This window comes from Panulirus ornatus, chromosome 37 (assembly GCF_036320965.1).
Source record: "Panulirus ornatus isolate Po-2019 chromosome 37, ASM3632096v1, whole genome shotgun sequence".
NCBI classification, from domain to species: Eukaryota; Metazoa; Arthropoda; class Malacostraca; order Decapoda; family Palinuridae; genus Panulirus; species Panulirus ornatus.
In genome coordinates this window covers 15587277-15613942 of record NC_092260.1, presented here as the reverse complement: position 1 = coordinate 15613942, position 26666 = coordinate 15587277, and the positions used below count along the sequence as shown (strand labels likewise).

Below are 26666 nucleotides of genomic sequence, written 5' to 3'. Positions count from 1 at the left end.
GATGGGTCTTTTCTATATGAAACCGAGGCTGTTCAGTACGAGAGAAGGATTAAAATGTATAGAGAACCTATTGACATTAGTGGGCAGGGAGGTGTAGAAGAAGCAATACCAGAAACTGTTCAGTTAGAGGAAAGGACTAACACATATACAGAATGTATCAATAATAAAAGGCATGTAGGTGCACAGCAAGCTATATCAGAAGCTGTTCAGTTAGATAAAAAGGGCTAAAACACAGAAAATCTACTGACAGCAGTGAGCAGAAAGGTTTGGAAGGAGAAATTCCAACAGCTGATAGAAAGAACCAAAGCATAAAGATTGATGGAGAGGAACAGAGGTACACAAGCCTCCAGGTTTGTTGGCTAGCAATGCTGACTAAGAGCTAGCATGGACTGTACATGGGAGGGCCACCATTGGTTCAAATCCTAGGCATGGTAGTTGACCCAAACCCAACCAAGGTGTTAATCCTCCCTTAGGGTGAACGATGAATGGGTACGTGGCTCAAGCTGTGTGTGCATGTGATTACCATTTGTGTTACAAGGAGAGAGTTTTACAATCGTGTTGCCCTGTCTCTACCTTGTATCTACTACCATGTATGCACACACACCAGCTTAAATCAATTGTGTGTGTGTGTATGTAATTACCTATTTGTACTGAATGGGGAGGGAGTTTTTCACATCTCTCAGACATTCTCTACCACCATACACCTTTTAAATTTAGGTATGCTGTCTGCATTAACCATGGTTTTTTTAATTTGTTTATGGATGACATGGTTAGGGAAGTGAATGCAAGAGTTTTGGAGAGAGGGGCAAGTATGCAGTCTGTTGTGGATAAGAAGGCCTGGGAAGTAAGTTGTTGTTCGCAGATGATACAGCGCTGGTGGCTGATTTGGGTGAGAAACTGCAGAAGTTGGTGACTGAGTATAGTAAAGTGAGTGAAAGAAGAAAGTTGAGAGTAAATGTGAATAACTGCAAGGTTATTAGTTTAGTAGGGTTGAGGGGCAAGTTAACTGGGAGGTAAGTTTGAATAGAGAAAAACTGGAGAAAGTGAAGTCTTTTAGATATCTAAGAATGGACTTAGCAACAGATGGAACTATGGAAGCAGAAGTGAGTCGCAGAGTTGGGAAGGGGGCGAAGATTCTGGGAGCGCTGAAGAAAGTGTGGAAGGCGAGAACATTATCTCGGAGAGCAAAAATGGGTATGTTTGAGGGAATAGTGGTTCCAACAATGTTATATGGTTGCAATGCATGGGCTATAGATAGGGTTATGCGGAGGAGGGTGGATGTGTTGGAAATGAGACGTTTGAGGACAATATGTGGTGTGAGGTGGTTTGATCGAGTAAGTAATGAAAGGGTAAGAGAGATGTTTGGTAATAAAAAAGAGTGTGGTTGAGAGAGCAGAAGAGGGTGTATTGAAATGGTTTGGTCACATGGAAAGAATGAGTGAGGAAAGATTGCCAAAGAAGATATATGTGTCAGAGGTGGAGGGAATGAGAAGTGGGAGACCAAATTGGAGGTGGAAGGATGGAGTGAAAAAGATTTTGAGCGATTAGGGCCTGAACATGCAGGAGGGTGAAAGGCATGCAAGGTATAGCATGAATTGGAACGATGTGGTATACTGGGGTCGACGTGCTGTCAATGGATTGAACTAGGGCATGTGAAGCACCTGGGGTAAACCATGGAAAGTGTTGCGGGGCCTGGATGTGGAAAGGGAGCTGTGGTTTCAATGCATTACACATGACAGCTAGAGACTAAGTGTGAACGAATGTGGCCTTTGTTGTATTTTCCTAGCGCTACCTTGCGCGAGTGCAGTGGGAGGGGGGGTGCCATTTCATATGTGGCAGGGTGGCGATGGGAATGGATGAGGGCAGCAAGTATGAATATGTATATGTGTATAAATGTTTATGTCTGTGTATGTACATGTATGTATAGGTTGAAATGTATAGGTATGTATATGTGCGTATGTGGGTATATGTGTGTATGTGGGTGGGTTGGGCCATTCTTTTGTGTGTTTCCTTGCGCTAACTCACTAACGCGCGAGACAGCGACAAAATATAATAAACAAAATGAATATCTATCAATCCATATCTCTTGACACTCATTCCCTCCAGGAACTCCTATCACCTTGTATTTGTACTATCATACGCTTTCCTTATAAACTTCCCATCTTGTCTTCTTTCTACAAGCCCAAACCACCTTCAAGTATTACATTTCACCCAGTCTACCACTCCACAATTCATTCCCTTTGCATTCCCTGCCGTACCACATCTCTCATGCATCCCTTCATTTCTTTTTTCACTCCACTTACTCATACCACGTGTTCTTCTCAAGTACCTCATTGCCACAGCCTGGATTCTTGAACTCTGTTACTCATTCCATGTCCATGTTTCCGTTGCATTGGTCAGGGACGGGAGGACTAAGCTGTCCCTTTCTCCTTTCTTCACTTCCATACTTATACCTCTACCCCCCATTATCCTATAAAGAGACCCAGTGACTCTCACCCTGTGCTGCTCTCTCCTTTATCTCTCTTTCCATATCACTAAACTTATCCAAGATGGCTTCTAAATACTGAAATTCTGTCATCTCTTCCAGTTTTTCTCCTCCTATCTATAATATGGTCTAGTATACTTTCTTCTCTCGCTCTATAGGGTTTTGTAAAATCCATAATTTCATTTTGTTTCCTAACAAACATCATTATTTTACTTTTACTTGCATTTAACTTCAACTACCTACACTTACACACATCATACACTACACAGACAAAAATCTGCATCTCTTCAATCTCAGCAAACACCACAGTATCATCCACAAACAGGCTTGTCATTTGCCAACATACCTGACCACAACACTCCATGTCTGCAACCCCTTTCACTAGTCTTGCTTTCATCTCTCATATCACCCCATCTATATATCTGTTGAAAACCATGGAGACATCACACAGCCCTGCCTCACCTACATGTATACCAAAACTTACACTCAACTACCTTCGATCACTTACACTTACATACATCCTGAAACACATTGACAACCATCTGCAACTCCTCTTCAATCTTAGCAACAACACAGTACCATTCACAAACAGGAATATCATTAACCACCATACCTGACCACCACATTCCATCTCTGCATCCCCTTTCAATAAATTTGCTTTCCCCTATCATATATTTACATCCATACATGTACTGAAAATCCATGGTGACATCACACATCCCAGCCTCACACCCAAATGTATACCAAAGCTTTTCATCAACTCTCCATCCACTCTTACACATGCATTTGCTACTCTATATAAGGCTTTCACACCATCTACCAGTTGTCCCCCTACCCCATTTATCCTTATCACATCCCATAAAGCATTCCACTTGATTCTGCCATACTCATTCTCCAAATCCATAAAAGCTGCATACAGCTTCTTATCTTTTGCTAAATACTTTTCCACAGTTATTTTCACCACAAAATTCTGAACCACACATACACCTTTCCTAAGAAAAAAAAAATGTTCCTCACTTATTCTGCATTTAGTCATTTCCATCACTCTATCAGTCAACACCCTTGCATGCACTTTTCCTGGTATACCTAACAGATCTATTCCCCTATAATTGCTACATACATCCTTAGCATCTTTTCCTTTGAATACAGGAACAATAATAACATTCACCAAATCCTCAGGCACAACTTTGTTTCCAAACAAAATCACTTATCAAATTTATCAACTCTATCATGTTTTCTCCTCCACACCCCAGCATTTCAGCTGAAATAATTCATTCCAGGTGCCATCCCTACCTTCACTCACCCTTTTTACCTCCTTTCTTGCTATAAACCCATGCACTTTGTATCCTTTTCCTTCCATCCTCCATACCCATGCATGTAACAGCTGCAGCCTCACAACCTTACACATTCATAAGTTCTTCAAAATATTCCATCTTCCTTTCAGTTCTTAATTTTGATTCATTAACTCCACTTCCCTACTTCTCACAATGACACTTCAACTCTTACATGCATCTCTTTCCTTTTTCACCTCCTGGTACAATTTCTTATTTTCCCTAAACTTTTCACTCAACTTTCATCCAAAATCTTAATTTACTCTTTCTTAGCTTTCCCCTATCAGCTTCTTAATATTACACTCACACAGCTTATATTCTTCCCTCCTTTGCTGAACTTGCACTGGTACATTCCTTTCGAGCAATTAATCTTGTGCCTTTTTTTTCTCTTCTAAAGCACTTCTAATATCTTCCGCCCAACATGCATTGCCCTTTTTATTCCTATATCCTGTATCCAACTACTATTTTACAACCTTTAATAGTCTTTCTCTAAACATTTCAAACACCTCATTCACCCATGACTGCATCCCTACACTCACTGCACATCCATCTACACTTTGGTCACCCTACTTCCATAATCCTCCCTGCATTTTTTTATTCATCTTCTTGCTAGCCAACACTTATCTCTCCACTCTTCCTTACACCATACCTTCACTTCTCAATGACCCTCATCCCCGCCAAAACTTTTAGCTAATGTATCTACCCACTGTTCCTGTTTACTTCTACCTAATGCTCCCATCTAAAGTTCCTACCTACTACTTCTTCCTTATGCTCCTGCCTAGTGTTCCTACCTACTACTCCTATATACTGCTCCTGCCATTTTGCTACAAGGCAGGGATAGTGCATAAAACTCACGAAGGAAAATCTAGAGTTATGAAGAATGAGTTAAGTGCAGTCAAGTGTTATGGAGGGACAAGGAGAGATTGTATGTTTGAGGACAGAGATGCCAACAGTCCATGTTTGGATGAGGCAGAAAGAAAAGACAGCTTTCTGGGTTTGAGGAATGCAACTTGAAAACCACTGAAAGCTGGCTCATTACAAAGTATTTACTGCCCCCCCCCAATACCCAGGCGGGTAGCACTGGTAAAATATCTCCCTGGTTTGTGCTTGCCTACCAACTACTACCTACCTCAATATCTATTCCTAATATCGTGCTGAAGCTTTCTGTTACAGGATCAAAAGTAATCTAACTATAAGTTCAACCACAGGTGCCTGGTCCCTAAAGATGCTTAATGATCTGGGAGTCATTAACTTTCACTGTAACATATGATTGCACTAATGGCTTCATTCAAGTTAAATAATGCAAAGTCAATAAGCTGATTTACACCTGGACAATAATAACAATGAAGCACTGGGAAGGTTCAATTCCAGATTGCAATGATACCACTCCAGAGTTATGATGACTGGGATTACGTGCAGAAGTGACATTTTGAAGCTTCACCCAAATGTCTGCAATAATACCAGGCATAATGCATATGTAAGGACAGATTTGATTCATGCACTATGTGTGAAGCATGTAAAGTCCTTGAGTTCAATTAAGAACCAGAACCAACCAAAAAAAGTTGCAACTACATCTTTTTCTCCAGTCTTGTTAAAATTCAAGGGTCATCTTTTTCTCCAGTCTTGTTAAAATTCAAGGGTCATTGTCTGAACTTCAAGCAATCAAGAGAAGAAAAATCATTGAATCTATTAACATAAAAACATTTAGCATTTCCATTCAAATTCTGAAGACATTAGACATTTTAGGTAGTAGTTGGTAGGAACACTGGGTAAGCGCCTCTGAAAACACCATGCAAGAGTTGCCCTTTGCCAGTGGCCTGTTAAGGGTAAGACACTAAAGGCTAAGAATCAGCACATAAGTTCAACAGTTATGGAACTCTTTTGCCACGCCAACCCCTTGAGAGAGTTTCAAAAGGCAACAGGTGTCACAGACAGACAGATAGAAAAGAAGCAACCAAACACCTGCCATAGTTTACTCCCTCAATAGAAGGTTTCAGAATGGCTATCATGTAAACTAGTGAAAGGTAAGCCAAATGAAGAACAACCTATTTTACAACCAGTAAAAAGACAAACCCCCACTTAGGGGTGAAACAATGAGGTTAATGGCCTGCCAGGGAAATGTCTTTAAACTGGAGGTTTTAAGTTACCTTTGTTGAATGAGTGGTGAGGTCTTAGTGGGTATTCATCATAGGAAGGGGCAACCACTGGCATGTTGTCTTTTCTATTCAATAAGTGTCTAAGCTACCACCTCTGACTGGTCAAAAGCCATACATCTATACATTCACTGTCAAGTACAGAAAATAATGGATAATTGGGTCCCTTAGAAGACTCCTTAATAACCAAGAGGAAATTTCATTGAAGTACATTTATAAATGATCATTAAAATATACAAAAGTCCAACCAATGGAGGTTTCTTTTTTCATGTTTGATTTCCAATCTATTAGAAAATTAAAGCCCCAACATACAAGTCATAATAAAAACTTTTAACATCTAAGATTTGGATGAGTGTGTCAGTGAATATCTAACACAGCAAAATGCTATTAACTAAAATGGCCCACACAAAGATAAGCATACTAGACTAAGTGCTCTTAAATTATACACTCACAGCATGGACATCCTTGTTTTTGGCACGTGCTCGATCCAAATTTTTATTGGCCTGCTCATAATTTGCAAGACACCGAAGACGACGATACAAAAGGTCCTTTGCTGCACTTCCATCCCTTACATAATACCGAAGTGTATCAGAAAGCTTTAGGTCTTCATCTGATGCTACGCGGCCTTCAACTTTCTGCAAGAGATTGAAAACAACATTTAACTGAGATAAAATTAGCTGCAAGAGTACATAAAGCATAGACTTCATTCATAAAATACAGTGCATGGAAGACCCTTCTTTCTATGTTGTGACCATGACAGAACTTGGAAGACCATAGCCATGACTTAGCTTCAATAAGACTTAATGGAAATTAGTTTTAAATAGATGCCTTAACCATTTCTTTACATGCTACCATCAAGACTTTCATACAATCAGCTATGGACAATTAAAGAATTATTCCCTATTTTTTGCTACCTCTATTCATGTACGTACAAAAATATAAGCAGCGGATGGAACCATGGAAGCGGAAGTGAGTCACAGGGTGGGGGACGGGGCGAAGGTTCTGGGAGCGTTGAAGAATATGTGGAAGGCGAGAACGTTATCTCGGAGAGCAATAATGGGTATGTTTGAAGGAATAGTGGTTCCAACAATGTTGTATGGTTGCAAGGTGTGGGCTATGGATAGAGTTGTGCGGAGGAGGGTGGATGTGCTGGAAATGAGATGTTTGAGGACAATATGTGGTGTGAGGTGGTTTGATCGAGTAAGTAATAATAGGGTAAGAGAGATGTGTGGTAATAAAGAGAGTGTGGTTGAGATAGCAGAAGAGGGTGTTTTGAAATGGTTTGGTCACATGGAGAGAATGAGTGAAGAAAGATTGACAAAGAGGATATATGTGTCAGAGGTGGAGGGGACAAGGAGAAGTGGGAGACCAAATTGGAGGTGGAAAGATGGAGTGAAAAAGATTTTGAGTGATCGGGGCCTGAACATGCAGGAGGGTGAAAGGCGTGCAAGGAATAGAGTGAAATGGAACGATGTGGTATACCGGGGTCGACATGCTGTCAATGGATTGAACCAGGGCATGTGAAGCGTCTGGGGTAAACCATGGAAAGTTCTGTGGGGCCTGGATGTGGAAAGGGAGCTGTGGTTTTGGTGCATTATTACATGACAGCTAGAGACTGAGTGTGAACGAATGGGGCCTTTGTTGTCTTTTCCTAGCGCTACCTCGCACACATGAGGGGGGAGGGGGTTGTTATTTCATGTGGGGCGAGGTGGCGATGGGAATGAATAAAGGCAGACAGTATGAATTATGTACATGTGTGTATATGTATATGTCTGTGTGTATATATATATATGTATACGTTGAGATGTATAGGTATGTATATTTGAGTGTGTGGATGTGTATGTATATACATGTGTATGTGGGTGGGTTGGGCCATTCTTTCGTCTGTTTTCTTGCGCTACTTTGCTAACGCAGGAGACAGCGACAAAGCAAAATAAATAATTTTTTTTTTTTTTTTCAAACTATTCGCCATTTCCCGTGTTAGCGAGGTAGCGTTAAGAACAGAGGACTGGGCCATTGAGGGAATATCCTCACCTGGCCCCCTTCTCTGTTCCTTCTTTTGGAAAATTAAAAAAAATTGAGAGGGGAGGATTTCCAGCCCCCCGCTCCCTCCCCTTTTAGTCGCCTTCTACGACACGCAGGGAATACGTGGGAAGTATTCTTTCTCCCCTATCCCCAGGGATAAATAAATAAATATAAATAAATAAATATATATATATATATATATATATATATATATATATATATATATATATATATATATATATATATATATGTTGAGATGTATTGGTATGTATATGTGTGTGTATTGACGTGTATGTATATACATGTGCATGTGGGTGGATTGGGCCATTCTTCCGTCTGTTTCCTTGCGCTACCTTGCTAATGCAGGAGACAGTGACAAAGTATAATAAATAAATAAATAAGATTTTAGAAATCAATGTTCTAACAAACTTAAAATATCAAACTTACCCTAGCCTTTTCAAAAGTATCAGCAACCTTGTTGATGAACTTTTCTAGTCTAGGACCCTCAATAGTTCCTAGCTGTGACAATCCAGTAGAAAGTTTGATGTAGGAGTCTGCCACACCTGCCAGCAGGATGCTTGATTACATATTAATGCTACCATTTCACAAGAAATCCTTACCTAAGAGTTCAACTAACTTTATCATCCTGGTCAAAGCAATGAAAATATCATATCAAACATGGTTTCACTAATTTTTCAAAATATGATGCCCTAACCAATTTGCTTTCAACTATACATTTAATTCACATCTCATCTCAATGATCCACATTCCTCAACTACTTTTACTTTCCAGCTCATTGTCATCATGATTATAACCCTTTGATATCTATGAGAGGTAAGCTATATGGAGAAGGAAAGAAAGAGTGAAAAGAAAGTCAAGAAAAATATGGAATGAGGGCAATCTAATTCATCAAAAGGAGCACAGCATTTTTTGGCTATACAAGCAACAAAGCAAATGTCAGCCCCTTCTACATGCTGGCATAAGAGCAACCAAATTTCAACATTCATACACTCATCTATGGAAGAAAACATGAGGACTAGGGTCTTCAAGAGGAGAGCAAAGAAAGAGTAGATGAAGATTTTGGAAGAAAGATGAGTGAAAAATTTAGGGAAAATAAAATTAGGGGGTGGAAAAGGAAAGAGGTTGATGCAAAAGTGGAAATGTTATTGTGGAAAGTACGGGAGGGGAGTTGCTGAATAAAATAGAGGATGTGAAAGGAAGATGAAAATTCCATTCTGAACTGACCAATGTGGGAGAAGGTGAGGCACTGCAGCAGTTGTTGCATGCATGGGTATGGAAGATGAAAGGAAGGAGCAAGGGCCTATAGCAAAAAAAAAAGGGAGGTAAAAAGGACAACAATGAGGCTAGAGGTAGAAAAGGTATATGGAGTAGATTTGATTCAAGTCTGAAGTGCTGAAGTATGGAGAAAGTGCAGAGAATGGATGCACCTGATGTGTAATCTGGCAAGGAAACAGAAAGTTGTGCCTGAGGATTGGGTTAAAACTAATATTCTTCCTTATTCAAAGGAAAAGGTGTTAATGATGTATGTATCAATCATAAGGGAACAAGTCTGTTAAGTATACCAGGAAAAGTGTATGAAAGAATAGCAATTGATAGTGATGGACGTGACTAAATGCAGAATAAGTGAGCATGACGCTTTAGGAAAGGTAGGGGATGTGAGGATCAGATTTTTGTGAAGATAACTGTAGAAAAGTATTCAGCAAACGGGAAGAAGTTATATGCAGCTTTTATGGATCTGGAGAAAGCAAATGACTGAGTCAAGTGAAATGCTTTATGGGATGTGTTACAGATATAGGAGATGGGGAACATCTGCTGGATGGTGTGAAAGTCTTCTATAGAGAAGCAAATGCATGTGTAAGAGTAGACGGAGAGTTGAGCATAAGTTTCTAAATACATGTGGTTGGCAGGCAAGGCTAGGTGATGTCACCACGGCTTTTTAATATAAGGGATGGTATTGCAGTGGAATTCATTAAAAAAGGGGGTGACTGTGTTGTTGATTGGTTGGTAAGGTTATTCAATGTATGTATGGATCATGGTGAAGTGCCTGAGGATTGGCAGAATGCATGCATAGTGCCATTGTACAAAGGCAAAGGGGATAAAGGTGAGTATTCAAATTACAGAGGCATAAGTTTCGTTGGGCAATCCTGGGAAGGTATATGGGAGGGTATTGACTGAGAGGGTAAAGGTATGTACACAGCACCAGACTGGGGAACAGTGTGGTTTCAGAAGTGGTAGAGGATGTGTGGATCAGGTGCTTGCTTTGAAGAATGTATGTGAGAAATACTTAAGAGAAACAGATGGATTTGTATGTAGCATTTATGGATCTGGAGAAGGCATATGATAGGGTTGATAGAGATGCTTTGTGGAAGGTTTTAAGAGAATATGGTGTGGGATGTAAGTTGCTAGAAGCAGTGAAAAGTTTTTAACAAGGATGTAAGGCATGGGTACAAATAGGAAGGGAGGAAAGTGATTGGTTCCCAGTGAATGTTGGTGTGCAGCACGGGTGTGTGATATCTCCATGGTTGTTTAATTTGTTTATGGGTGGTGTGACTAGGGAGGTGAATGTAAGAGTTTTGGAGAGAGAGCCAAGTATGTAGTCTGTTCTAGATGAGAGGGCTTGGGAAGTGAGTCAGTTGTTGTTCGCTGATGATGCAACGCTGGTGGCTGATTCGGGTGAGAAACTGCAGAAGATGGTAACTGAGTTTGGTAAAGTGTATGAAAGAAGAAAGTTGAGAGTAATGTGAATAAGAGCAAGGTTATTAGGTTCAGTAGGGTTGAGGGACAATTTAATTAGGGGGAAAATCTAAATGGAGAAAAACTGGTGAGTGAAGTGTTTCAGATATCTGGGAGTGGACTTAGCAGCAGATGGAACCATGGAAGCGGAAGTGAGTCAAAGGGTGGGGGAGGGGACGAAGGTTCTGGGAGCATTGAAGAATGTGTGGAAGGCGAGAACGTTATCTCGTAGAGCAAAAATGGGTATGTTTGAAGGAATAGTGGTTTCAACAATGTTATATGGTTGCGAGGCATGGGCTATAGATAGGGTTGTGCGGAGGAGGGTGGATGTGTTGGAAATGAAATGTTTGAGGACAATATGTGGTGAGAGGTGGTTTGATCGAGTAAGTAATGAAAGGGTATGAGAGATGTGTGGTAATAAAAAGTGTGGTTGAGAGAGCAGAAAAGGGTGTGTTGAAATGGTTTGGACACATGGAGAGAATGAGTGAGGAAAGATTGACAAAGAGGATATATGTGTCAGAGGAGAAGTGGGACACCAAATTGAAGGTGGAAGGATGGAGTGAAAAAGATTTTGAGCGATCAGGGTCTGGACATACAGGAGGGTGAAAGGCTTGCAAGGAATAGAGTGAATTGGAACGAGTGTGGTATACTGGAGTCGACATGCTGTCAATGGATTGAACCAGGGCATGTGAAGTGTCTGTGGTAAACAATGGAAAGGTATCTGGGGCCTGGATGTGGAAAGGGAGCTGTGGTTTCAGTGCATTACACATGACAATTAGAGACTGAGTAAGAATGAATGTGGCCTTTTTTGTCCATTCTTGGCGCTGCCTCACTAGGGGAGTGATGCTATTTCGTGTGTGACTGGGTGGTGACAGGAGTGGATGAAAGCAGCAAGTATGGATATGTATATGTGAAAATATGTATATGTCTGTGTATGTATATGTATGTACACTTTGAAATGTATATGTATGTATATGTGTGTGTGTGTGTGTGGGCGTTTATGTATAAACATATGTGGGTGGGTTGGGCCATTCTTTCGTCTGTTTCTTTGCGCTGCCTTGCTGATGCGGGAGATGGCAATTAAGAATAATATAAAAATAACATATGGATAGGATGATAGGAGAGATGAAAGCAAAATCAGGGAAAGGGGGTGCACAGATGATGTGTGGTGGTGAGGTATGGTGGCTAGCAGCAAGCCTGTTTATGGATGATACTGTGAAGAGGAGCTGCATAAGGTTGTGAGTTTTATGACATACATAAGTATAAGCAACTAAAAGTAAAGTACTGGTGTCTGAAAGGAAACAGAGTGAAAGTGCAGATTTTGCAAAATCATTTAGAGTGAAAGAAGAAAGTGTGCTGACCTTTGTTTTGGATATGGGGGGAGAAAGACTGGAAGAGGTGAGAGAATTTAAGTATTCAGAAGCTGTCCTGGGTAAGTTAGAATCATGAAGGGTAGAGGTGTCAGTATGGAAATAAAGAGAGGCTTAAGGGACAGTATAGTCCTCCCAACTCTGCCTATGCAGCCAAAACACGGGCATGGAATGAGTCATACAGATTAAGAGTCCAGGCAGTGGAAATGAGCTATTCAGAGGAGCAAGTGGTATGACTTGAAGCAAAGAAGAAAGAAATAGGGAGGCATATGAGAAGTGTCATGGCAGGAAATGCACAAGGGATGAACTGTGGAGTGGTAGAGTGGGTGAAACATAATACTTTGAGGGGGTATGGGCACGTGGAAAGAATGCAAGACTAGGAGTTTACAGTTTACAAAATAGATTGTACGACAGTACAATTAAAGGGTTTGGTGTGAGAGGAAAACCACCTGCAAAGTGAGGAAATGGAGAGGAAGAATACTGAAGGGAGAGAAAAGGTGAAAAAATGCATGGAATAGTGTATGCAAAAGGGTATGTAAGGACAGGGATAAATGGACTTTTTCAGCTGTGGCCACCCCCTTAACGGGTAAAAATAAAGTAAAATTAAAAGAAACTCACTTCGTATATATGTTTCTTACATATGCAAGTTTCACAATGACATGATACTTTCTTGTTGAAAGCTGAGTCTGAACTGGTCAGAGACCTAAAGCAAGAGATGTAAATGATCTTTGTTCTACTCTTAAGTCAAAAACTTTTCAAACCTCTTCATTAGTTTCTCTATAAATCAGGAATATTTCAGTGACTAGCATTCTAGTACATTCACATCTGGTTTACCAAAAAATAACTGGGTCTCATTTCCTCTGTTAGCATGCTTAGTTCACAGTTTTCATAATGAGATATTTCAGTAATCTTCAAAATTTTCATATATTTTGTAAAACACATTATATCACATTGACATCTCTTTATTTCCATGCTCCTGTACTGAATTTATATTTTGTCAAATAAATAGCTATCTTAAGTCTTAGTCTGGTTCTTCAAACTTTTCTGAAACTGAAAATGTCAGTAATTAAAGAAATCTTTCAGGTCTTATGATCTTGAATCTGTAACTTGATAGCAGATTGGCTTGAGCCTTTGCCTGTAACCTGTATGGCTGTTACCTTTTTTGCTTGCTGTTCAATAGAAGCAGTGGAGGCTTGGAATATCTTTTTTGCTTTTACCAAAATCTTCCTTTCATGAAATAATGCTTGGTCATGTCTCACTATAAGGAGCTGCTCTTTTCTATGGTATCTAAAAGGGGATATCAAATTCAATCTATTTTGACAAACAGAGATGACTTATGACCAATTTTTCTTTTCCAAAAATAGAGTTTCTCTAATGGCATACATCTAATTCTCTGTTTCAAGTCTACCAACTGAGCATAGGAGGGTGAAAGGCATGCAAGGAATAGAGTGAATTGGAATGATGTGGTATACCAGGGTCGACGTGCTGTCAATGGATTGAACCAGGGCATGTGAAGCGTCTGGGGCAAACCATGGAAAGTTCTGTGGGGACTAGATGTGGAAAGGGAGTTGTGGTTTCGGTGCATTATTACATGACAGCTAGAGACTGAGTGTGAACGAAAGTGGCCTTTGTTGTCTTTTCCCAGCGCTACCTCGTGCACATTTGGGGGGAAGGGGTTGTTATTTCATGTGTGGCGGGGTGGCAATGGGAATGAATAAAGGCAGACAGTATGAATTATGTACATGTGTATATATGTATATGTCTGTGTGTGTATATGTATGTATACATTGAGATGTATAGGTATGTATATTTGAGTGTGTGGACGTGTAAGTATACACATGTGCATGTGGGTGGGTTGGGCCATTCTTTCATCTGTTTCCTTGCGCTACCTCACTAATGCAGGAGACAGCGACAAAGCAAAATAAAAATAAATAAAAAATACCATCTCAAAAAGTATAGTACGTTTTTCCATTTACTACAGTTTCCTTCAGCACTGTCTTCCCTAACTCATAAACTTATATGGGAAATACTCCCAATGTACATGTGTAATCAATCATAAGTACACCATTTACAAAATCATTCGACTGCTATGCTTACCATCTTCTACTTGTCAAAATATATAGCACTTTCCTGACCTTTCATTTATTTTCACATAGTTCCCTTCAGAAACATCTACCAAACTCTTAAACTAATATAGTGGGAAATAACCACAATATACAAACATAATCACTGCTTATAATAACACAGCTTACAACAGCTGTTTAAAGTATGCACTTACCAAAATACTGAGTACTTCATAAACTAATAATAAAGGAGACAATTATAAATGCAAATTGTATAGCTAATAACTGCACCTCCATTAAAGGTTCTTCAGCAGGCAATCCTCCTGTTTAGCATATGCTACTCATCACAACATATAGCAAAAACATCTTACTTAATGCATTTATCCAAAAGTATCCTTTTATAACAAAATAATGGAGATACTGAGAAAAAATAAGTATAAATGTCTGACCAATCCATCAGCATGGGAGACTCATGACAGAGGGAATGTCACTTGGGCTTCACCTTCCATGCAAAAAATTATTAAGGATGACTAAGTAATGGCTGAACTCATTACCTGTAACCTTGGAAAAGAAAGTGGGGTGTGTGGGATGTGAAATGAAGACCACAAACAGTCACATGTAAAGGCCAAATATTTATGCATGTTTGTCTCTGATAATATCTTCACATAAACATTGTGGTTGAGAGAGCAGAAGAGGGTGTTTTGAAGTGGTTTGGGCACATGGAGAGAATGAGTGAGGAAAGATTGACCAAGAGGATATATGTGTCGGAGGTGGAGGGAACGAGGAGAAGAGGGAGACCAAATTGGAGGTGGAAAGATGGAGTGAAAAAGATTTTGTGTGATCGGGGCCTGAACATGCAGGAGGGTGAAAGGAGGGCAAGGAATAGAGTGAATTGGAGCGATGTGGTATACAGGGGTTGACGTGCTGTCAGTGGATTGAATCAAGGCATGTGAAGCGTCTGGGGTAAACCATGGAAAGCTGTGTAGGTATGTATATTTGCGTGTGTGGACGTGTGTATGTACATGTGTATGGGGGGGGGTTGGGCCATTTCTTTCGTCTGTTTCCTTGCGCTACCTCGCAAACGCGGGAGACAGCGACAAAGTATAAAAAAAAAAAAAAAAAAAAAAAAAAAAAAAATATTCCATAATACTTTACATCCATTTTCAAACAGTATGCTCTTACTTTTATGTGCCTGTGTCATCTTGTCTGCTTTTGAAGTTGAGTCCTTTATTGCTGTGTGGTACTCTAACAGGAAACCTTTCTCTTTCTCAAAGTAGTCATCAACATCCTTTTGCGTTGCAGACAGCAATAACTCATCTGTTGATTTGTTAAAGCTCTTGAACAAACCTTCTACCTTTTCCTTCTTATTTTTCGTTCTAACTGAAAGCTGTAATAACAGATAGCCTTATTATATCCCAGTAATATCATTATCAATTCTGTACAAACTATGAAACATTTCATACATTTGAAAAAGTAAAACTGGATACCAATCATTCATTAAACAACAGAAAGAAAAAATACAAGAAAGTTATCTACAATCATATGTGTGGCAATATGATCCAAAGGAAACGAGATTTTTAAGCATCAACATCCCAAATGCAATGCATTCTTTTAGTATCAAGCATGATGGCTCAAAAAATCTCCCTAAGAGATCACAAAATCAGTAAATCTGTGCCGATCCAAAGAGTCCCATAACATACACAGTCAATTATTCCCAGTACCTCAATTTCAATTCATAACATTCAACAAATAAACAGTTTGGAGAATTGCAATGAGCTGAATTTTTGGCCTCAGACTTTTGTGCCCTTTTCAAACTCCAACATCCACCCACAAATGTCAATGGCAACCAAACAACATAGCAGCAAAAATAGTGCATATTACAGTAAACCTATCAATACAGCTGCAAAAAATAGTACACTTCACGTTCATCCATATAATGTGAAAGATATCATATTGGGAAGCTTCACTCATACAGGAACTATAATACTGCAGTCACTTTTAAAAACAAAAGAAACTATTTCTCTTGTATCACTGTTTATATTTCTTATACAAATATGGTTACTTTTTTGTTTATTCATAAAAATAACATTCTGCTAGCAGAAATGATACGCAAATATGTAAATTATGCATAATGTAAAAAGTACACGTACATAAAATTTTGAATGATATATATGGGAAGTATGAAATCATTCCTAGCAACACTATACAGTGTGTGAGCTGGTGAGGTGTATGTAGAATGAAATCACACCTATAAAACCCATATTCATCATATCTATTTCATCTGTCTATCTATTAGGGATACCTGGTTTAAAAAGAGACATACACATGTACATGTGGGTGAGCAAGAAAGAAGGTAAGTAAGTATAACTGGATTACATACTAATCTATGGGTATGCAAAAGCAGGAAAGAAGGTTAGCATGTATTACAGGATTACATACTAACGTATGGGTATGCAAAAGTCTCTTGGAGGTGAATGTGCTAAAAGGAGTAGCTGGCAGGGTGAGCTTAAAACCCATATTGGACTTAACAACTAATGAATGAGGATACCTACCATATAATGTTTACGGCACATCCTGGTACAATGAAATCCTTCAGGTACTCTATCAAAAAATTAAAGACTGCAGGATCCTCACAAAGTTACCAGCATATCAAACCAAATGAAAGAAACTTAATGTACTGTACTGACAACTACCTCATGAGAATGAACTGATGGAGGTATCTTAACTTGATGTGCATACCTCATTCTTTTTCATGTTTCATTGTTTAGAATTTCACATATCTAGCTAAATCTGGAAGAACCAAGAAGCAATGATTTCTCCAGCCCAGTCTACTTACAAATAACCAGCAATCACATGGAAGATACTCACATCCTGTTCATATTCGAGAAACACTTTGAAGTTGTGGTCATTCCTGAAGATGGGGTGTTGTGCTAGTCTGGTGAGGAATACCTCATGCATTGCTACTGTCTTCTTGAATGTTGCTAGATACTCACTGAAGACAAAAGAATACTTGGTATTAATGTCAAATATCTTATCCTAATCTAAAAATGACTGCCTTGGTGGAAGTTCCCAGAGGGAACTCCCATCAGAGAAAAAGATAGATAGATAGATACATAAATATTAATCTGCTTCAGTTTTAATTCCATATACAGAAAATCTCTAAAAAATAGCAACCTAGGGACCTAGCAGTTGAAAGTTTACATTTATATCCATATTTGGAAACCCAAGCAGACTCACAGCTCACCACTGTGATGGAATTTGTCATATTTTGAAATAGTCTTGTTTCTTATGTAACCAGGATGAGATGCACTGGAAGGAATGGTAGATATTTACACTATGACAAGCCCACTAATTTCTGGCCAAACCTTTACGTGGATGGAAACACAACTGTATAACCAAATGGACACACTCTTTCTGAGGACAAGTCTGCATTACAGAGATGCTATGACTGCCTTACAATCTCAGACCTTGGTGTGATGACAACACCTGAAACATGTGAGATGTTCGTTTTTGCTGCCCTTTGCAATGACAGGATAAGACCACAAGACTGAAAGGTTTCCTCCTGGATAAACAACTTCTTTCCAGCAATTACTGCAGTAACTGGCATCTACGTTGAGAAAGGGGACCGATATCAAACCACTGGATGAAATGGGCTTTTTCCTGACGCTACCTTGCTGATGCGGGAAATAGACTCCAATAATAAATAATACATGTATGTTTAATTTGTTTATGGATGGGGTTGTTAGAGAGGTGAATGCAAGAGTTTTGGAAAGAGGGGAAGGTATGCAGTCTGTAGTGGATGAGAGAGCTTGGGAAGTGAGTCAGTTGTTGTTCGCTGATGATACAGCGCTGGTGGCTGATTCAGGTGAGAAACTGCAGAAGCTGGCAACTAAGTTTGGTAAAGTGTGTGAAAGAAGAAAGCTGAGATTAAAAGTGAATAAGAGCAAGGTTATTAGGTACGGAAGGGTTGAGGGACAAGTCAATTGGGAGGTAAGTTTGAATGGGGAAAAACTGGAGGAAGTGAAGTGTTTTAGATATCTGGGAGTGGATTTGGCAGCGGGTGGAACCATGGCAGCGGAAGTGAATCATAGGGTGGGGGAGGGGGTGAAAGTTCTGGAAGCTTTGAAAAATGTGTGGGTCGAGAACATTATCTTGGAAAGCAAAAATGGGCATGTTTGAAGGAATAGTGGTTCCAACAATGTTATAAGGTTGAGAGGCATGTGCTATACATAGAGTTGTGCAGAGGAGGGTGGATGTGCTGGAAATGAGATGTTTGAGGACAATATGTGGTGTGAGGAGGTTTGATCGAGTAAGTAATGAAAGGGTAAGAGAGTTGTGTGGTAATAAAAAGAGTGTGGTTGAGAGAACAGAAGAGGGTGTTTAGAAATGGTTTGGTCAAATGGAGAGAATGAGTGAGGAAAGATTGACAAAGAGGATATATGCGTCAGAGGTGGAGGGCACGAGAAGTGGGAGACCAAATTGGAGGTGGAAAGATGGAATGAAAAAGATTTTGAGTGATCGGGGCCTGAACATGTAAGAGGGTGAAAGGCATGCAAGGAATAGAGTGAATTGGAACGATGTGGTATACCAGGGTAGAGGTGCTGTCAATGGATTGAACCAGGACATGTGAAGTGTCCGGGGTAAACAATGGAAAGTTTTGTGGGGCCTGGATGTGGAAAGGGAGCTGTGGTTTCGGTGCATTATACATGACAGCTAGAGTCTGAGTGTGAACGAATGTGGCCTTTGTTGTCTTTTCCTAGCGCTACCTCACGCACATGCGGGAGGAGGGGGTTTTCATTTCATGGGTGGCGGGGTGGCAACAGGAATGAATAAGGGCAGACAGTATGAATTATGTACATGTGCATATATGTATATGTCTGTGTGTGTATATATAGGTATACGTTGAGATGTATAGATATGTATAAGTGCGTGTGTGGACGTGTATGTATATACATGTGTATGTGGGTGGGTTGGGCCACTCTTTCATCTGTTTCCTTGCGTTACCTCGCTGACGCGGGAGACAGCGACAAAGTATAATAAACAAATAAAAAATATACATTATCATTATTATGAATGATATTTATTCATATGATTATACTTAATCTCTGTTTCCCGTTTCAGAAAGGTAGTGCCAGGGCTCAGATGAAGGATGGCCCATCCACTCATATACACATATATATATACATAAAAGCCCATACACGCACATATACATACAAAGACTTATAAATACATACACATGTACATATTCATACTTGCTTGCCTTTATCCATTCCTGGTGCTATCGCTCCCCACAGGTAACAGAATCGCTACCCCCCACTTCAGCAAGGTAGTGCCAGAAAAAAAAGACAAAAAAGGTCACGTGTTCACATTCAGCCTCAAGCTGTCATATGTAATGCATCGAAACCACAGCTCCCTATCCACATCCAGGCCACACAGACCTTTCCATGGTTTACCCCAGACGTTTCACATGCCCTAGTTTAGTCCACTGACAGCATGTCGACCCTGGTATTCTACACCATTCCAATTCACTCTATTCCTTGTATGCCTCTCAACCTCTCATATGTGCAGGCCACAATCGCTCAAAATCTTTTTCATTCCATCCTTCCACCTCCAATTTAGTCTCCCGCTCCTCCTTTTTCCCTCCACCTCTGACACATATATCCTCTTTGTCAATCTTTCCTCACTCATTCTCTCCATATGTCCAAACCATTTCAACACACCCTCTTCTGCTCTCTCAACCACACTCTTTATCTTTCCACACATATCTCTTACCCTTTCATTACTTACTCGATCAAACCACCTCACACCACATATCGTCCTCAAACATTTTATTTCCAACACATCCATCCTCCTCCATACAACCCTACCTAAAGCCCATGCCTCGCAACCATATAATATTGTTGGAACTACCATTCCATTTTTGCTCTCTGAGATAATGTTCTCTCTTTCCACACATTCCTCATCACTTCCAGAACCTTTGCTCCTCCCCCCACCCTATGACTCACTTCCACTTCCATGGTTCCATTTGCTGCTAAGTCCACTCCTAGGTATCTAAAACACTTCACTTCCTCCAATTTTTCTCCATTTAAACTTAGATCCCAATTAACTTGTCCCTCAACCCTACTGAAGCTAATAACCTTACTCTTATTCACATTTACTCTCAACTTTCTCCTTTCACACACACTTTTCCATACTCAGTCACCAACTTCTGCAGTTTCTCACCCAAATCAGCAACTACGACTGTATCATTGGCGAACAACAACTGACTCACTTCCCAAGCCCTCTAATCCCCAACAGACTGCATGCTCATCCCTCTCTCCAAAACTCTTGCATTTACCTCCCTACCCACCCCATCCATAAACAAATCAAACAACCATGGGGGCATCAAACACCCCTGCCGCAGACCAACATTCGCTGGGAACCAATCAGTCTCCTCTCCTTCTACTTGTACGCATGCCTTACAACCTTGGTAAAAACTTTTCACTGCTTCTAGCAACTTACCTCTCACTCCATACGCTCTTAAGACCCTGCACAAAGCATCTCTATCAACCCTATCATATGCCTTCTCCAGATCCATAATATTTCACTTGACTATCATCTCCCGCATCAACGAGGTAGCGACAGAAAACACACAAAGAATGGCCCATCCACTTGTATACACAATATATATATAATTACCCATACACAAACATATACAGTTAAACATATATACATATACATACACATACAAAGACATATGCATATATACACATGCACATATTCATACTCACCTGCCTTCATCCATCCCCTGCACCACCCCACCCCAAAGGAAAAAGCATTGCTACACCCCTGCATCAGTGAGGTAGCACCAGGAAACCATACAAAAAGGTCACATTCATTCACACTTAGTCTCTAGCTGTCATGTGTACTGCACCAAAAGCACAACTCCCTACCCACATCCAGGCCCCACAGACCTTTCCATGGTTTACCCCAGACGTTTCACATACACTGATACGGTCCACTGACAGCATGTCGACCCCGGTACATCACACTGTTCCAATTCACTCCTTACACGCCTCTCACCCTCCTGCTTGTTCATGCCCTGATTGCTCAAAATCTTTTTCACTCCATCCTTCCACCTACAATTTGGTCTCCTGCTTCTCCTTGTTCCCTCCACCTTTGACTCACATATCTTCTTTGTCAACCTTTTCTCACTCAGTCTCTCCATATGTCTAAACCATTTCAAAACATCCTCTTCAGCTCTCTTAGCCACACTCTTTTTATTACCACACATCTCTCTTACCATTTCATTACTTATTTGATCAAACCACCTCACATCACATATTGTCCTCAAACATTTCACTTCCAGCACATCCATCCTCCTTCATACAACCCTATCTATAGCCCATGCCTCACAACCATATAGTGTTTTTGGAGCTTCTATTCCTTCAAACATACCCATTTTCGCACTCCAAGATAATGTTCTCTCTCTCCACACATTCTTCATTGCTTCCAGAACCTTTGCCCCCTCCCCCATCCTATGATTCACTTCCATGGTTCCATTCACTGCTAAGTCCACTCCCAGACATCTAAAACGCTTCAGTTCATCCAACTTTTCTCCATTCAAACTCACATTCCAATTAACAGGGTGTTTGAGAAAGGCCTCTGGAGTTTCAATCAACTGAATTTCTAGTAAGGAATTTTTCCAAGTTTTAATGACTTGCAATTCTCCATGAGCTCCATTAAAAACTCAGCAAAGTCCTCAAACCACAATATGCACTGTTCTTTCTCCTACACTGATGACATGACTGAATAGTTCCACATTCAGAGAATAGTATGGGACACAAACTGTTTCCTGGCAAATATCATAATTGCTTTTAAGTAAATAGATAAGGAAACTTTAGCAAGCTCTTCAAATCCCACATGAGGCCAAAAACTAGAATAAGATTCTCAAGTTTGGTCACTGCACCTAAAGAAACACAAAGTGCACACAGCGTTAACAAAAAAGGAAGACAACAAAGATGGTAATAGAATTAAGAGAGCTAAGTTACATGGAAAGGCTAGAGGCTTTAAATCTGCCTACCTTGGAAGAAAGAGGTGATAGGTGACCTGATCATAACCTTTGTAATTTTACGGATGGTTCCTCCCTACCACTTCACATGCCCTGATTCAGTCCGTTGACAGCAGGTTGCCTCCTACCACATCTTTCCAATTCATTCTATCTTGTGCATACCTTTCACCCTCCTGCATGTTCAGGCTCTAATCACTTCATCCATCCAAGCTAAATTATACTGATCATACAATCACAGAGTTAAAGAAGGCCTTAGTGTGATTATCAACTAGCAGGAAATAGATTACAGGAATTAGAGTTAGTAAGATACCTAAGGTTTGACACTTTACCTAAGCTGTCACCTGTACTGCACATAAGGCAAACTGTAAAGGAGGCAAACTATAAGCTAGCAAATATTAAATGACAACCAAGTATATGGACAAAGTTATGTATATTAGACTATTCACTGCATATATCAGACTAAACTCAAATTATGCCTCACGAGTCTAGTCACTGCACCTAAATAAGCACTTTGATCTGATTGAGATGATCCAAAGACGAGCAACTAAGATTATAACTGAAAAGACCCTTATAGGAAAGGCAAATATAAACTTAGGAGGGTCCCCAACACTGCAGTTTATCAAAAAATTGAAAAACATCTCAGTATTATCAACTACTAAGAAGTTTCCATAAAAATTCTTAGTCTTATCAATCAACAAAGACTTTCCATAAGTTTAAAAAAATCAAAATTCTATCATATCATCCATATTTGTTTCTGTACATTGAAATCTGGCCACATGGCATGAGCTCAGCTTAACATATGATCAAATCTTATTGATTCATATCTCTTTGCATATTTTCTGCCTCCATCAATGGATTACTTTTCCTAATGTCACCTGCTAAGTCATTATCATCATAAACAGCATTCCTGAGACTACTGGCAATTAGTCACCAGTGGCTGTGGGGAGTACACCAAGGCATGGTATATGTCATCATGTTATATGGGAAATTGAGACACTATGAGCCTTCTTTGGCAATAACTGTTGTTGCTTGAGAAATAAGGTATCTCTAAACATCAATAATGCACTCCATCCTATCTAAATCACCATGGGAAAAAGCTACCTCATTATGAGGTATGGGTAACAAAAATCCTAGGATTTTTCCAGTACTACATATAGCTGCTTGTGACATATGGCACTTATAATGACTAAGCTATTCATCTATCTATATATCTAATGCCCGTTCCCTCCCAGAACTCCCATCAAAGGGGTGGACATAGTAAAAGTCCCTGCTTATCCCTATCCTTAAATACCTCCCTCACATACACCATTTCCCCATGTCATAGGTGGTCTTCATCTCACCCCAACCCTTTTAATCATGCTGTTCTACACTCTCCTTGTAAACTCCCCAACCTGCATTCTTTCCACATGCCCATACCACCTCTAAGTATTATGGTTCACCCATTCTACAATTCATTCCCTTTCATTCCCTGCTAAGCTAAAGCTCTTATGCATCCCATCATTTCTTTCTTCAATCCATCAAGTCATACCATACAATCCTTTAAAATAACTCTTTTCTACAGTCTGGATTCTCAACCTTTGTGACTCATTCCATGTCCATGTTTCAGCTGCACAGTTCAGGGTCAGGAAGAATATGCTGTTCCCCAATCCCTTCTTCACTTCCATACTCACACTGCTATCCTGATAAAGCAAACCTTCCAGTTTACATGATGGTAAGATGCTATTGGTACAAGTGTGGGTTTCATTCCCACACACGAAACCACACAAATATCGATAAGGTCCTTTAAGGCTTACACAAATAAGCCACACTGAGAAGCTGAGGGCTACATAGCTGTCAACCATGGAAGAGAGAAAAAGAGGGGAACCTGATAAATGCCTTTTTGTTTCTAACAGCCATTTTGTTTCTCAGTCAACTTGGCAATGCTGATAGTGGACAGTTCTCACAGAGATGCAATACCAGAGTAACCAGAGGCTATAACAAAAAACTGATCAAAAAGACATTAGAAATGATATAAAAAAGCAACAGTTTAATGTATGGGTTGTGGATGATCAGAATAAACTAATCAAGAAAACAGTAAATGCTGAGAGACTACAAATGTTGAAAAGATTAAGGGTTTACATAAAAAATTCAGAAGACTGGACTGCTCAAGTGTATAGAACTATCTTCCTACAATGCAAAAAATAGGTAATTACAATTGCTATTTCCATTGCTCAGGAGGAGCAAAACTACCCATTCCATTTTGTTTTATGTACAGCAGAAAACAGATAATACAGAAAGATTAAAAAGGACTGGAAACTGGAGAAAAATCAATCTATGAAGTGGTCACAAGCAGTATAATAAATGACAAATTTATCTGAAAAGAAAATGATAAAGTATAACTTCAAATAATGAAGAATCTCATAGATATCCACAGAAATTCTTGCGAACTTCAAGGACATTATAAAGGTTTTATACTAACGCTTCTAGCTCTTGCTTCATCTTGCTGAACTCTTCTTTGGTCATGCTGCCTTCACCGTCACCCAGTTTTTGGAGCTTTTCACGTGATGCATCAAAGTCAGGTCGAGGTGGTGGTGGTGGGATCTAACACAAAGAAGAAAATTAAAATTGTCACTAATTTTCAATGATTTACAGTATATGAAAAAAGAAGGCCATCTTGGGTAAAAGGAAAACTGAAGAGTATAAAAAAAGAATAAAGAAACTAATCTGAAATCCTCTGGTGTTTGTATACCTGACTTTCAGGGGAAAAGACAAGAAAAAGGGAGGGAATTCCATAGCTTTGCTATTCTAGGAAAGTATCATAATGGTCAATCCCAGCACAGTTAGCTTCCATACAGAAATTATGGAAAGCAGCAGCTGGGTACATGTGAAATGTCTGAAGTAAACCCACAATATATACTATTATGACCTTCCACAAAGCATCTCTATCAATCTTATCATATGCCTTCTCCAGATCCATAAATGGTACATATAAATCCATCTGTTTTTCTAAGGATTTCTCACACACATTCTTCAAAGAAAATGCCTGATATATATTTATTTATTCATCTATTTTACTTTGCCGCTGTCTCCCGCGTTAGCAAGGTAGCACAAGGAAAGAGACGAAAGAATGGCCCAACCCACCCACATACACATGTATATACTTACACGTCCAGACACGCAAATATACATACCGATACATCTCAACGTATACATATATATACACAAACAGACATATTACATATATACACATGTACATAATTTAACTGTCTGCCTTTATTCATTCCCATCGCCACCCTGCCACACATGAAATAACAACCCCCTCCCCCCACATGTGCGCGAGGTAGCGCTAGGAAAAAACAACAAAGGCCACATTCGTTCACACTCAGTCTCTAGCTGTCATGTATAATGCACTGAAACCACAGCTCCCTTTCCACATCCAGGCCCCACAGAACTTTCCATGGTTTACTGCAGACACTTCACACGCCCCGGTTCAATCCACTGACAGCACGTCGACCCTGGTATACCACATCGTTCCAATTCACTCTATTCCTTTCACGCTTTTCACCCTCCTGTATGTTCAGGCCCCAATCACTCAAAATCTTTTTCACTCCATCTTTCCACCTCCAGTTGGCCTCCCACTTCTCCTCGTTCCCTCCACCTCTGACACGTATATCCTCTGTCAATCTTTCCTCACTCATTCTCTCCATGTGACCAAACCATTTCAAAACACCCTCTTCAGCTCTCTCTCAACCACACTCTTTTTATTACCACACCTCTCTCTTACCCTAATATTACTTACTCGATCAAACCACCTCACACCACATATTGTCCTCAAACATCTAATTTCCAGCACATCCACCCTCCTCCACACAACTCTATCTATAGCCCATGCCTCGCAACCATATAACATTGTTGGAACCACTATTCCTTCAAACATACCTATTTTTGCTTTCCAAGATAATGTTCTCGACTTCCACACATTCTTCAATGCTCCCAGAACTTTCGCCCCCTCCCCCGCCCTATGATTCACTTCCGCTTCCATGCTTCCATCCGCTGCCAGATCCACTCCCAGATATCTAAAACACTTCACTTCCTCCAGTTTTTCTCAATTCAAACTTATCTCCCAATTGACTTGTCCCTCAACCCTACTGTACCTAATAACCTTGCTCTTATTCACATTTACTCTCAGCTTTCTTCTTTAACACACTTTACCAAACTCAGTCACCAGCTTCTGCAGTTTCTCACACAAATCAGCCATCAGCGCTGTAACATCAGCAAACAACAACTGTCTCACTTCCCAAGTTCTCTCGTCCACAACAGACTGCATACTTGCCCCTTTCCAAAACTCTTGCATTCACCTCCCAACAACCCCATCAATAAACAAATTAAACAACCATGGAGACATCACACACCCCTGCCGCAAACCTACATTCACTGAGAACCAATCACTTTCCTC

At 40.0% G+C, this 26666-nt stretch overlaps 1 protein-coding gene across 2 annotated transcripts in view; it reads right to left on the bottom strand.

Moving 5' to 3' along the window:
* Snx6 (sorting nexin 6) overlaps positions 1–26666 on the bottom strand; it is a 66531-nt gene that overhangs the window by 24469 nt on the left and 15396 nt on the right. For both annotated transcript variants that reach the window (XM_071683831.1, XM_071683832.1), the window contains exons 4-8: positions 24690–24811; positions 17050–17173; positions 15364–15568; positions 8442–8557; positions 6422–6604 (exon numbers count right to left, since the gene is read on the bottom strand). In XM_071683831.1, the coding sequence (XP_071539932.1) occupies positions 6422–6604; positions 8442–8557; positions 15364–15568; positions 17050–17173; positions 24690–24811 (750 nt within the window). The remainder of the gene's footprint in view (positions 1–6421; positions 6605–8441; positions 8558–15363; positions 15569–17049; positions 17174–24689; positions 24812–26666) is intronic.